General features: G+C 39.1%; 1 protein-coding gene across 2 annotated transcripts in view; it reads right to left on the reverse strand.

Annotated features, from left to right (window-relative positions):
* The window catches only part of TAOK1 (TAO kinase 1), a 71549-nt gene that overhangs the window by 26747 nt on the left and 31445 nt on the right, over nucleotides 1-13357 (reverse strand). For both annotated transcript variants that reach the window (XM_075518000.1, XM_075518001.1), the window contains exons 2-8: nucleotides 12442-12668; nucleotides 8186-8257; nucleotides 5109-5210; nucleotides 3702-3747; nucleotides 2698-2794; nucleotides 1799-1912; nucleotides 932-1023 (exon numbers count right to left, since the gene is read on the reverse strand). In XM_075518000.1, coding sequence (XP_075374115.1) covers nucleotides 932-1023; nucleotides 1799-1912; nucleotides 2698-2794; nucleotides 3702-3747; nucleotides 5109-5210; nucleotides 8186-8257; nucleotides 12442-12573 — 655 coding nt within the window. In that variant the 5' untranslated portion in view covers nucleotides 12574-12668. The remainder of the gene's footprint in view (nucleotides 1-931; nucleotides 1024-1798; nucleotides 1913-2697; nucleotides 2795-3701; nucleotides 3748-5108; nucleotides 5211-8185; nucleotides 8258-12441; nucleotides 12669-13357) is intronic.

A 13357-nucleotide genomic window follows, 5' to 3' on the forward strand; every position in this document is an offset into this window, starting at 1 on the left:
AGCGTGTTCCTGAGAGACCTTGCTGCCCGGACGGGCTGATCCTCCACCGAGGTTGGTTTGGAGTTCGAGCAATGAGATCTGACAAGGATGGCAGGACAGCCTCAGGTGCAACGAACAGCTCACCTTCCCGAGAAAAACTTACAGCTAAGTGCTTCTAGAGAGCTGGATCCTGCCTAAAATCTGAGTAGCGCTGTGCATGGTGTTGTGGTTCAGTAAGTGTATTTTCATTCCAAGAAAATACTAAAAAATTTAAATAGAATGCCATACAAACACAGTCTTTTTAAATTGATGTTCTGCTTTAAGGAGTCTGTTGTAATGGCAGTGCCATCATTTCTTTTGGGTTTGATTTATAGTTACCACTTCAAAACTGGATTATTCCGTATCTTTGTCTTAAAAAACCCCAAACAAACAAAAAAAAAGATTTTCCAGCCAAATCTATTCACAAGTGACAACATACACTGAATATAGCTTTGAAGCTGTCCACTTCTGCAAAACTTCATTATTGAAGGACTTGTTAATGTACCTTAAATTTTCATGCAAACAATATCAACTTATATCATTACATATATTTTCACACTGGTACTGTCAATGGTTCATTTCTAAAGCTGTTCAGCAAATAGACTGTTTTTCAGTTCAGAAGTTAACTGCCTCTCCCACAGAATGTGAACACCTTTAGTGATATAGCTTGGCTATCTTCTTTGTCTATATAACTCTTTTTCTTCAGGTAATGAAAAACACCAGTTCAATAAACATCAAATTGGAGATTTGGTCTTGAATTCTAGAGGGCACATTTAGCTCTTTTCTCTACAACTCAAGTCCCAGAGAAACCAGGACAAGGAAGGAAGCATAGATCTTCTGCACTGTGATTCAGCTGAATAAGTTCTAGGTATTAAATAACTACTTTTCATAATTTTCCAAGAAAATAACTTACCTAACTCAATACAGGTAATTCCAAGAGACCAAACATCTACTTTGCCATCATACTGCCCTTCATCCATGGCTAAAATCACTTCTGGGGCCATCCTAAAATAGGAAATCAGTGCTCATAAAATTGTGTGCAATGGAACACATCATCATCATCACTATTTCAATGAAACAAGCTGTTTCACTGATTTCAGCTACCGTAAACAAATCATTCCCCAAGGTATCAGGTATGAACATGGGATACTGGGAACAAAGACCAGGCACCCTCACTAGTCACAAGCCTATACAGAGGCTGCGTGATGTTCTCCTGTGCTTTGCCCAGCTCTCCATTTATGAGTATCACCACCTCCTCGCCCTCCCACATTTCCAATAGTTTAGCTGGCTGGCCAACTCTGGTGAAATAGTTATAGCATGCAGTTGTGTCAACACCACAGATTAGGTGTAAGAGATCAAAAGCATACAAGGGATCTGCAAAGGGTTTTGTTCAATGAACCTGGCCTTTCCTATGAAAGAAAAAACACTTCAGTTATTTCAACAACCAGACGCGGTGAGAACATACGAATTGTTAAAACCACTGGGGGGAGTGATTAAAATATATTACAGATGATTCAATCCCACCTCTACCACTTAAAGTCAGGGTAAGTAGAACAACAAAATATTTTTATTACTTTTTGTGAACTACAAATATAAGGATTCACAATTTCTTGAAGTCAGAGCCTAATTACTATTTAATCTTTTTTTGCAAAGTACATTTTATCACTACCACATCCGGAAGATTACAAAGCTAGCTCCAATAAAGCCCAAGTGTATTAAATACCCAATAAATTATCCTTTCACTTCACAAAGGCAGAAACGCGTAAAACTCTTGGCTTACCAATATGGCGTCCCCACAAATGAGTTGGCAGGAGATGCTATGGAAGCAGACCCAAAGTCAGCAAGTTTCACCTGTCCTGGCTCTGTCAACAGGATGTTTCCTGCCTTGATATCTCTGGTTATAGAATACAAATGTCAGTATTATTCCTCTCCAAAAATGAAAACCTTCTATAGGACAGACTACAAAACACACCACTATTCACATGCCCAAGCTGCGGAATACCCACATTTCCTCCAAACACAAAATCTTTAATCTTTAGGCTAATTGCTTGACACGGCCCTTGACCTTGGAATCTAGTTTGTCTTAAAAATCAACTTAAAATGGCATACCTGGATAAGCTTCATATACAGTTCAGCAAAACCTTCTGAACCAACTATGTCCTTTATAAATGTTTTTCAGAAAGTCCTAATAATGTAACTATTCAAATCCTTCATCCTACTAAAATGCAGCAGGTACTTTGAACACAAAGAACATTTGCATCCCATACTTACTGTGTGCTTCTCAACATGTGTGTTCATGTAAAACTAATTTTTCAAGTGTTAGTGCTCCCCCCGCCCCAGCAATCTTTGCCTTGCAGTTGCCAGAAGCTATTTAGGTGAACTCAGCCTGCCTTGCTATTCGCTGCTTCAGGGAACAATCAGCATCATATCAAGTATTGAAAAGCTTAGCAGATTCAAAGCAATTCTGCCGAAATTATGAACACCAGCTGTAAGAGATAGTGCGTATGGAGATACATAGCTTGCTAGTATTTGACTACTATAAATCACTAGTTAGGGAGCATACAAGCATTGCGAAAAGAAAAACTCTGCTTACAAATACTAAATTTGGGATGAAGGGGATACAATCAACAAAATAAATTACCTGTAAGTGTGTGAGACAGCAAAAGTATAACCACTTACCTATGGATCATATTGTGAGAATGCAAGTATGCTAATCCCTGGAGAGCACCATGGGTAATTGCTGCTATTTCCACTTCTTGCAATGGCTTTTTATGAACTTAAGGAAAGAATTTATTTGAAATTCAATATTAAAGAAAACAATGCAGTTTGCAGCATGCAAGTGAGTACTGTTAACAATGTAAACAGAGAGAAAATACTAAAAGTTCATTTTTACTAGGTTCAGTACGAGAAGCAAACGTAAAAATAGTTCACAGCGTACACTCCATAATCAGGTGTAATCTTCTACCTATAAAACAGCAGCTATTTACTATCAAAAAGAGACTACGTTGCAAGCATTAACTACCTTCCTGTCAGTTCTGTGACCATTCTCCCAAATACCTATTTGAGACGCAATATTCAGTTTTCCATTAATAAAGCTAAATCCCAAACCCTAGAACTTTACGACAATTCACACATGAATAAACTGTAGCAATACAGATGACTCTCCAGCAGCTCAGCCTTTTGTCCTTAAACGCTTCTGGCAAGGAAAGGAGATGAACAACTTACTAGCCACACATACATCTTCAAAGAAAGTTCACTTCAAGAAGCCTGATAGAAAAACGACCATTTAACAAAAGACCTCATCAAGCAAAACCCTAATACTGCTGCACTGCTACTTTAGTCAACAGGCCTACAGTTGTTAGTAAGCATTAGGATCAACAGCAAGGGTTTTCAGAAATAAATCTTGAACTGTCATGACAGGAAAACCTAAAACTCAGAAGAAAATAAATAGCTGACTGACAACTTTAAAATAATATGAACCAAGGAGAAACAAGGCATCTAGGAAAGCTGATATTCTACAGAAAAACCATTACAGCCATGCAAGAATGTGAAAAACTGCAACTGTTCACACACACTCTGCCCCCAAATAAAACTATATACTCAAGGACAATTCTGTGATGCTGTAACCTCCTACTTCAGTACTATACTTCTGACTTTCAATCAAGTAAACACGTGTGACATACCTTCTAGTAAGTCTGATGCTGATCCTAAACAATATTCCATAACGAGCTGTATGGGAAGAAATCAAAACAGTTGTTAGAAAATCTCTAATAGTAAATGCACATTTTCTAGATCTCTATGGAGAAATCTAGAAATAATCACTGGTGCATACAATGCAGACTGCTATAACAAATCAAATATTGCTTGCAACATAAGCCCCATCGTAGCACTGTCACACTGACCCCTCCCACAAGGACAGCTCTAACTGGAATTACCATAGCCTTCCTGTGTAAGATGCAAGCAACAAAACTCGTACGGAAGGCAAAAGCATATTCATAGCCAGTTATGTATTGTATTACATATCTTATTTTATATGTACGTACTTAACAGGCATGTTAAATTGCACTTAACAAGCTTATCGGAGTATTAAAGGGCTATTTAGGGATTTACTTAAGATTTTGTACCAGTCAAATTTCAAAAAAAGAAACTCAAACTTTGTCCTACAGACTTACTGAAGCTAATATATGAACAGTACTTACAATTTAAACTATTAGTTCAACAATATGATTCCTTTATTATATCGTGCTACAAAAATTTTGTCAAGGAGAGGTGCTACGTCACACTTTTCATTTGACAAAATGCTTCCTCTGCACAGCCCATTGCATCTATTCCTACACGCACATTTTTATGCAAACTCAAATAAAACAAATTTCATTTGGGGGGGGTGGGGAGGGTTGGGTTTTTTTGTTTGTTTAAATCAAATGTATGAAACTGGGTAGGAAACAACAGCCAGAGATAAAACCAGCTACTTGATTTTGTCACCTAAACACACGCACACAAAAATGACAACAGATGTAAACCATATACAACAGAAGAATTTAGTTAAATAGTAGAAATATTAGCTGCTCAAATATACTTTAATTACAATTATCAGTAGAGATTCTAACCTATTTCATTAAAATACAACTGAACGCTTACTTCTGAAACACGTTGAGTCAATCTGTAAAGCACTGAACCATTAATGCTCAGTGGCATACCAAATGCGTTGTTAAATGACCTGCAAATATCTAATAAAGTTGCCATATTTGCCTCCCAGTCAGTAGAAGTTAAATTCTCACCTTTCCTTACAGCAAGAAAAGTGATGGGGGTGTCCCCCCCCCGCTCATTATTAATTTTAAAGACCCATCCATCAAGCTAAATACACCAGAACAACAGCACAATCACCTTATTCTGCAAGTGAGAGGAAAATTTCCCTAAGTCTTATTTCCAAAAACTACAGGCAGTTTTGCTGAGCATCTGTAAGGTCCTTGGCTACTCTCATCTGAGTCTGTGCCATGGAAATGTTCAGGTGCCTCTTGAAAGCCAGCTGGAGATATTTTAAAGCGCCCTTAACCAAGGCAAGAGAAGTACAGAGCGCAGCAGATGCTTACCCATGCTGTATGCTCCCGCAAATAGCAGCCTTTGTATTCTATACTGTTAGGGTGTTTTATTCTTTGGAGGAACTTGACTTCCTTAATAATATCCTGCCATTTCTGTAGAAAATAAAAGGAATAGAAAGACTTTATAAAACTGTTACCTTTTTTTTTGGTTGTTGTTAAGTTAGTGTGTCATTTAATTATTTTAAGAGACAAAACCATCTTAAGGTTCCAAATCAAAACAAATTTACATCAACACCATGATGGTCACTCCTTAAGTCCTCAACAGATCTACAAAATAAGAAGTTGATCAATTAGGCTGTATGGGAAGGGTCTAAGAAGTTCTCATCAACGTAATACTTTATATTTATAGGTATGCATAGGATATACTGGTAAACACTTAATATCCAAGAAAGTCCTCAAAAAAGAAGCAATCCTTTTTTTAAGCGATACCATTTCTGTTGTCAAATCAAACATACATCCCAACCTGAAAGAGATGGCGACGACAAGTGTCCTTTGGCAGGATCAGCTGTCTCTTACTTAACTCTTCTAGATATAAAGACCTATCCCTACTAGTAACTACATTACACTGGATGAGGCTCCATTCATCAGCCGCCAAATATCTGACTACATTCTTGATAGTGTTTCTCCATTACCAGTTTAGTCTTTACAAGGACCGATTTAAAATGAGTTACCTACTAGATAAGGGAAAGGTTCTGCAGGAGTAAGAGAATAAACAGATAAAACAAAATCCACGTTTATAATAAAGGGAGCTCTGCCAGTGCAACTTTAAAGAACAGAAGAAAACCTAGACACTGCCATTACTCCCCTCGGAGGAAATCACCAAGTCCTCCCATTTGCTGCACATCCACACCTCCTCTGGCAAGAAAGGCAAAAGCTTGTAAGTGCAACTGGAAAACTACAACTACCAGAAAACATTTTTCAAAAATAAATGCAGTAGCTGAAACCATTGAAGTATGCAGACATCAACACAGCAGTGTTGACACTGAAAATGTTTTCGAGAAAGAGTAGCAGTTCTGAAGTTAATCAGAAGTAGAGAAACCTCACCCAACACCAAAAGGTTCAAAAGCTGTTTTCCAGGTCCCGTTAATCTCTCAGCACACACTTCTTCAGGCGTATGCCTGTGGCTAGGATTCATGGATGGACAGAGGTCCCATATACCCAAATGCTTTGGAAAACATGTACAAAAACCCAAATGCTCAATAAAAATATTACGGTTAGAGAAACAAATGAAACCAGGGAACATGGCAGCCACAACCGAGGCAGCTTATTGACTAAGCATTCCTCAACATCAGAGACTTCATGAGAATGACAATACTGCAGCTATACTAACATAAGCTCTCTCTCTGACGCCCTTGTTCCAGTACAAGAACGACTTAGTTGCCTTTTACTTTTAGCCTCAAAGGCTTTGAGGTACTAAGCAATAAAAGCCAAACCAAGAAAGTGCCACGCTAAACTGCTATATTGGGAAGAGAGAGGTGATGTATCAGTCAAGATGTATTCATGATTTCCTGTGTAAAAAAAAAAAAAGCTCCAAGATGACATTAAGAGCATAGTACTACATATTTCAAAGCTTTTAAACTTATTTTTAGAATAAAAAATGTCCTTATTTAAGAGAATAATTGTTCCCACCAATGATAAAATCTTATTACGAAACCAAAGTAAATATAAACGTTACTAGAATGCCCTTAATCAATTTTCTTTACATAGGCTAGATCATAACTCTAGCAAACTTCTGAACAAAACAAATAAATATAGAAGTAAAATAGAACGTGTTTTAATCCTGGTCTTATTACTTTCTTCAAAATAAAGAAACATATGCATTGAAGACAAACAAAAGCTATTTCTGAAGCATGCACAGTTTGTTTCATTCATGTGAATAGAGTATTTATAGCTCACAGTAATTAAAACAGTAGGACAAGTAGTAAGTACAAATTATTCTTTCATCAGTACACAGTTAAACAAGTCACCACGGTGACAAAATAGAAAAACGCATAGCAAATTTAACTATGAAGCTAGAATTTAGGACTGCTGGAGAGACACTGCCACCTCTACCTCCTACACAGATACATACACACATGCACAGAGAAAGGAAGGAATGGTTCAGCTCCTTGTAGCGCAGATGATCAATACACAAAAGGCAGGCACAGAAAGCAATGAGTTGTTAGTCAAACTCATCGGAGCAAGACTGCTTCTAGGACTGGAATATAGAGAATGGAGGGAGGGAACCATAAATGCCTCAAACAACATGGTTACAATAAATACTTCTGTTGAAAAATCATGCCACAATTTGATAGATGTCATTTACCAGAAATAATACCAAATAGCTGTTCGTGTCATGTTGGGTTTTTCAAGAATCTGTATTAGCACTTAAACATTTCAAGTATAAAATCAATTATCTGTTAAGCGTCCTAGGGAAAAACCACACATCTGGGGTGGCCGTGAAAACACTTAACGTTTAAATCTCAGAGGCCTACTTTTACAGACCTCTCTGCAAAGACTGCCTTAATCCCTAGCTCTGGCAGTTCTTCCGTAATTAGGCTGCTGTTCGGATTTTCACACTCATTCATTCACTGCTGGTTTGCTTTTGTTTTAGCTCCTCATCAGCCCAGTCATTCCAGGGAAGGATGCAGTCTGCCTCACTACTTTGTACAAGCAAGATTCCCTCTGAATCTTTCACTACTGCATCCGTTGCTATTATTCCTTTGTCCAGTAAGCAACACTGTTATTTTAAAAGGTATTTAAAATGGAATGTTTAAGGGCAACAAGACATACTAACATACAAAACTACCATTTTTAATTTTCTTTTTTGCTTTCTACACATTTATGTGGTCCCATAGAAGAGCCCTTTGTGTCTGGAAGCAATGAGTCCTACCCATCTTTTCTAGGAGCAGATTAGGCAGAAATACACTGCGAACAGTAAACTAATTTATTTTGTTTACACAGTACCCTCATTCACCTTTACAGTTATAGGAAAGATCTCTCTTGTTGTAATCCAAGCTAATTAAAATCATCCCATATAATAAGTATTTGCAATGGTCAAGATATAATAAGCAACATGTTCTACATACCTCATTGGACTGCTTTCCACTATATGACATTTTCTTGATGGCCACCACTTCATTGGTGCGCACATCGCGTGCCTGTAACATGAAAACATGATGCATCAGCATCTTCAGATCATGATTTCTCACAAGATGTAAACCAAACATACTCACAATGAAACAATGACAAATCTTTATCCATTAGTTAACTTTTGCAGAGAGTTAAACTGAAATATCTTCCAAGGGGTGCGACTGCTGCATCTATTAGAAATTTCCTTCCAGAGTTAAAGATCACCTCCTGTTTGTGAGACAAGGTACGACAATTTTCTGTGCTCAGCATCCAGCAAGGAGTCGAGTACTGTCACTTCTAAACTAAAAATCATAGCTTATAAAAGCAGCTCTGATTCAAGTAGAATGGATTTTCCCTAAATCAACTTCTCTCCCTGCCCAGGTCCATTCCAGACCAAACAGAAGCAAGGCTCAGCCCCCTTGTTCCATTCCGAACATAAGCAAAGATGTCACAGGATGCGCAGGAGATACCTGCTCCAGACACCAGCAGCTTTCTCCCCAGTGCTCCCACAAATTAGCTGTTGTGTCTTAGAGGAAGGCAGATGAGGGACAGAGAGGTGGCAGCGATCAGAGACACCCATCCTCAGATTCCCATTCAGACTTTCACTTTCTCAGTCCAACAATAATATTATTTACACTGCACAATAAATGTACATGGTTTTTCACACTTCAAAGGCAGACTTCCTGACTTCAGACAGCAGCACTCCAGGATAAGACAAGAAGTTTTGTTTAATTTAGCACCAAAGCAATGGCTCATTCACCCCAGCAGAAGAAGAGGCAGCGGTGCTCCACCTTGCAGGAAGGATGGCTCCAGACAAGACCCCTGCCTCTCCTCCGTCAAGGATTTCAGCGGCATGGGAGGGTGGTGGAGGAAAAGACCTCTGAGCCTCTCTGATAAGAATAATCAACTTGGATACAAAGCCAAATGATATAAATCAAAATAACGTGCACCAAAGCATTCACTGATGACTGATGAAAATGCTGATTTTTAATATATTTGTACTATCAAGCACAGCCTATCAGAACACAGATTAATGAAGTACCAGGACTCTGCCTTTTTACAAAAGGTTTTTCAGTCATGTTTTAACTCTGCCGTTCATTAAAGAGATTCCCAGAATTCCCTCTCAGTCTTTATTTCAACCAGTTATGATAAGCTTGAACCAACACTATTTTTAGTTTTCCTTCTGTTTGAGAGGTTCATTCCTACTGTCTCGCTGATATTACAGTACCGCTAAGGTTGGGGGGGACATGACTATTTTTGGTTTTTTTGGAGACAAAAAAGGAAGAATAAAATTCTAACTCCTAGATCTTTACTAATTCGAGACAATCTCTGAAACGTTCAAATCAGTGAAAAACTGCAATAAAACAGGCAAGCAAAATACTAGAGTAGAGCAGAAGGAACACAGCTCTAACAAAAGAGAGTGGGTTATTCTTCTGCTCCATCTGCAGTGTTCCAGTGTAGTAGGTTTCCTGTGTCAAGTGAAAGCTATTATTACACTGCAGAGCAGGGAGTAGGGTAAGGATAATACCAAAATGATTCAGAGGTGCCAGACTTGCAGTTTCTAAGAAACTAAAACCATGAGGTGAACCAGCAAAATTCATGTCAATTATGAAAGAAAAAAAAAAAAAGAAACTTTCCCATTGCAGGATGTAACAGAAACAAAGAGACAAGAGTGAACACTCTTAGCCAGTTACCACGTAAGATGAATATAGCACCCCTTCTCGTGATCATCGCTAAAAGGAAAGAAAGGTAGGTACCACTAACAACGAAAGACTAAACTGCATTTAAAAAAAATGCAGGGGGAGATTTCAGGATTATATGGATTTTTCTAGTTGTTAATTACTCCCACATCTCTTTATCATCAACATTTTTGGTCCAGGCTGTACGCAGTGAAAGCGGACTGGTGGCGGGGCTGCTACGTATTAGAAAACCCAAGCGAGCAACCCCTGATTGCGTTTGCCTAACACCTACAGTCCTCCGCTGCTACGGCCGGGCAGAGAGGGAACCATCACAGCTGACACCCCATGAATCTTACATTCGCTTCATTCCCTTTTTCAGTTTCCTTGTGATCTTGAATAATTGAAAAAAGACGGTTCCTAGACAAAAGCCATGAAGATGTTACAAGGCCAGCTAGCTTAAGCGATCCAAATGAACGAGGCTTCTTTTATGGCAGACATTTATGCACATATATCCTGCTTTCCTCCAAAAACTCCACTGAAAGGATCAACATCTGGTGACCAGAGTAACTTCAGCAGTGATACAAGCAAAGCATGAGCAAAGAAAAGGTGGAGTAAGTCATCGGCTTTGGTAACATGCTTTTAAGCAGTTATTAACTACAATCCAATATTACATCGATTAGAGAAAGTTTAATTGTTGGCATTAGCAGAATCAAAATCTTGTTAAAGAAACTTAAGAGAACTTTTTTCCGTAACTTTACAGAGGAATAAAGGACCCAAGACATACACTCCTCTAGCTTAGTTCTTCATGCTTATTTAATTTACACTAAATTTCTCCCTCCATGTTGTCTCTCTCATCTTGGGGCTTCTGTTTCAGGTATCCAGTACATTACATGAAACAGTTTCAGATTCAAGATCTTAGACCTGCTACTACTAAAAAGATACCATAACACAACACAAAACTTACAGGTTAAAACTTGGTAACACAGAAATAGCAACAGCGTATCTTGTTTGCTGGAAACTCTCCCTTACTTGACAAAAATAAAGCCCCCAAATGGGTTGGAGTAGTGCAATGCGCTGCTTACACTTGTCTTTTTGCAAGTGCCAAATTAGACGTACTTTCTGTCAAAGAAGCACAATCCACACGCCGTCAAGTAATCGCACTCTTTAGTGAATAAATACCAACCTATAATGAATTGGTAGTCTAAAATGGTGGGGAAAAAAAGAGAAAGAAGGGCCTAGAAATTAACGACCTCTTACTTTCGATCCTGCAGAAGGAGCTGGTAATGGGCAACCAGCCCTTGCCACAACTACAAAGTTCAGGCAGTCTACAAATGCCACGACGGCAGCTTCTTGCTGATGTTTGGGAATGCTGTTAGCACACAGCTCGCAGGTCACCTCTAGCTGTATGCTGGTTTTCCACACCCGTGTGGTTCATGCACGCCTATAGAAGATACAGCGTTCCCGAAAAATTTCAGTAATATTTCCACATAGCAGGAAGACAGATTTGTCAGTTCCCTCCTTTTATATCCACTCTTTAACCAAAGTGAGTAAATGAGATGAAGTAAAGGCTGCAGGTGAGTACTGTTTCGTTAGAAAACACTTCCTCCCCCAGATCTGTTCCCAGACAGTGGTGGCTCATAGTTTTAAGCAGGGAACAAAATTAAGAAGCTTTTCCTAATTAGTTCATCTGTGCTGCATTAAATTTGTGCTGGAAGGTTCCCAACATGGTCTGCTTCAATTATTAACAATGAATAGGCATCTCATAAAATACTGACACAAATGGTTTTCTGCAGGAAAATTGGCAGGTTTGGCCACACCTCCCATAATTATAAATGTGAAAAGGTTTTCTGAGGAAAATGTTTTTTTAATGAAGGTCTCACAGTATGCACTTTGGTTAACATACAGCAACCTGCAAATGAGGTTACCATGAGACATCCCACCTCTGGTTGAGCTATACAAGCAGCCTGGGAAAAATTCTGCTGTCCAGACGCTCACGTCAAATAAGTTTTATGCAGATGAATACTGGGATTCTTGCCTGCAGTAGGGAAGGATGTGACAGGAAAAATGATAACAAAAGCACCAACATTCAGGTGTCAAACACAAGGAATGGCTCTAAGGGAGCCTGGGGGCATGCACAAAGGGAGAGAGAACTCAATTTCTCTCCATGGACAAGAGATAAGGAGACGATCAGACCAAGAGAACTGCGTTGCCAGTCAGAATCGATGGAGCAGAAGTCCATGTTTTAATTTGCAGATAAATCCCTGCTTGCAGCGTAACGATGCACCTAAGAGCACTGGGCAAGGGCCCCATTTCCAGTTTTTCTTTTCAGTTTGTATGCAAACACCTTACAGATCCTGTGAGTCTGTGAACAGACTGAGACCGTACAGAGAGACAAGAAAACATCTCTGCCCCAAACACCATGCAAAAAGATTCACAGTAGTTTCTTTTCCTCAATACATTCAAAAAAGTCTACATCCACAGTTCAAAGATAAAAAGAGACACAGCTAAAATTCACAAGTCACAGAGCTACTTACAAAATAAACTGCTCCGAAGCTTCCATGGCCAATCTCTCGGAGATCTGTGAAGAGCTTTTCTGGATCTTCTTTGAAGAAGAGCTCTGCAATTTCTGGGTCCTTCAGGCTGCCCGCTCGGCTGGTTGATGGCATCCTGCTGGGCAGTTAGCCGACCGACTATCTGGGTTTAAAGTGCTGCCTCAACCCTTGGTTCATCTGTATGAATGGAGCCTCTTCAGCATGGATTACTGCAAGAAAAAGATTGCAATCCTTCACTGATTATCCTCTTCTCAAAGAGCCAGAAACAAAGCTACAGCAGAGCAGCTTCCACTTCTTCCACAGCAAGCATCCCCGTCGCATGAAGCAACGCAACCTATCTGCTGGGAAAATGTCACGGTCCCACTGTGACAGCAGTCAAGCTTTTCTACGGAACACAAACCAAAATCAAAACACAAAATGAGACAGATTCCTTACTCCAGCACCAGCTCAGTCACCTGCAGAGCGGTCAACAGAATCTACAGCGATAACCAGTTTGTCACTAGTGAGCCCGTATCACCTTGACACCCTCCCTCTCAAGAGTTACACCCACTGTGTCTTGAAGTATTGTTTGGACTTTGTGAAGTGGACGCACAAGTGCATATATATATATCATGGTCTTTGCAAGACAAGATATATGGTACAAGTATGACGTGTATGAACCACCACTGCTATTTACTAATCTGTATTTACATTTTTTAAATTCAGTTCAGCATTTTTTTCTTCTGCAATTGTACTCCAGTTAAGAAGCAGCCAGTGATCAATTTTTACTCATTTCAGCCTGCACGTGGAGACCTCTCTAAAGCTTCTCCTTCCACAATTAAATCATGGTCCTTTTTGGTTTTTTTCTCTTATCTAAATTAAAGATCTCCATCTTAAAGTGCCTCCTCTTCAGATTCTT

The sequence above is a fragment of the Mycteria americana genome, chromosome 15 (assembly GCF_035582795.1).
Source record: "Mycteria americana isolate JAX WOST 10 ecotype Jacksonville Zoo and Gardens chromosome 15, USCA_MyAme_1.0, whole genome shotgun sequence".
Classification (NCBI taxonomy): Eukaryota; Metazoa; Chordata; class Aves; order Ciconiiformes; family Ciconiidae; genus Mycteria; species Mycteria americana.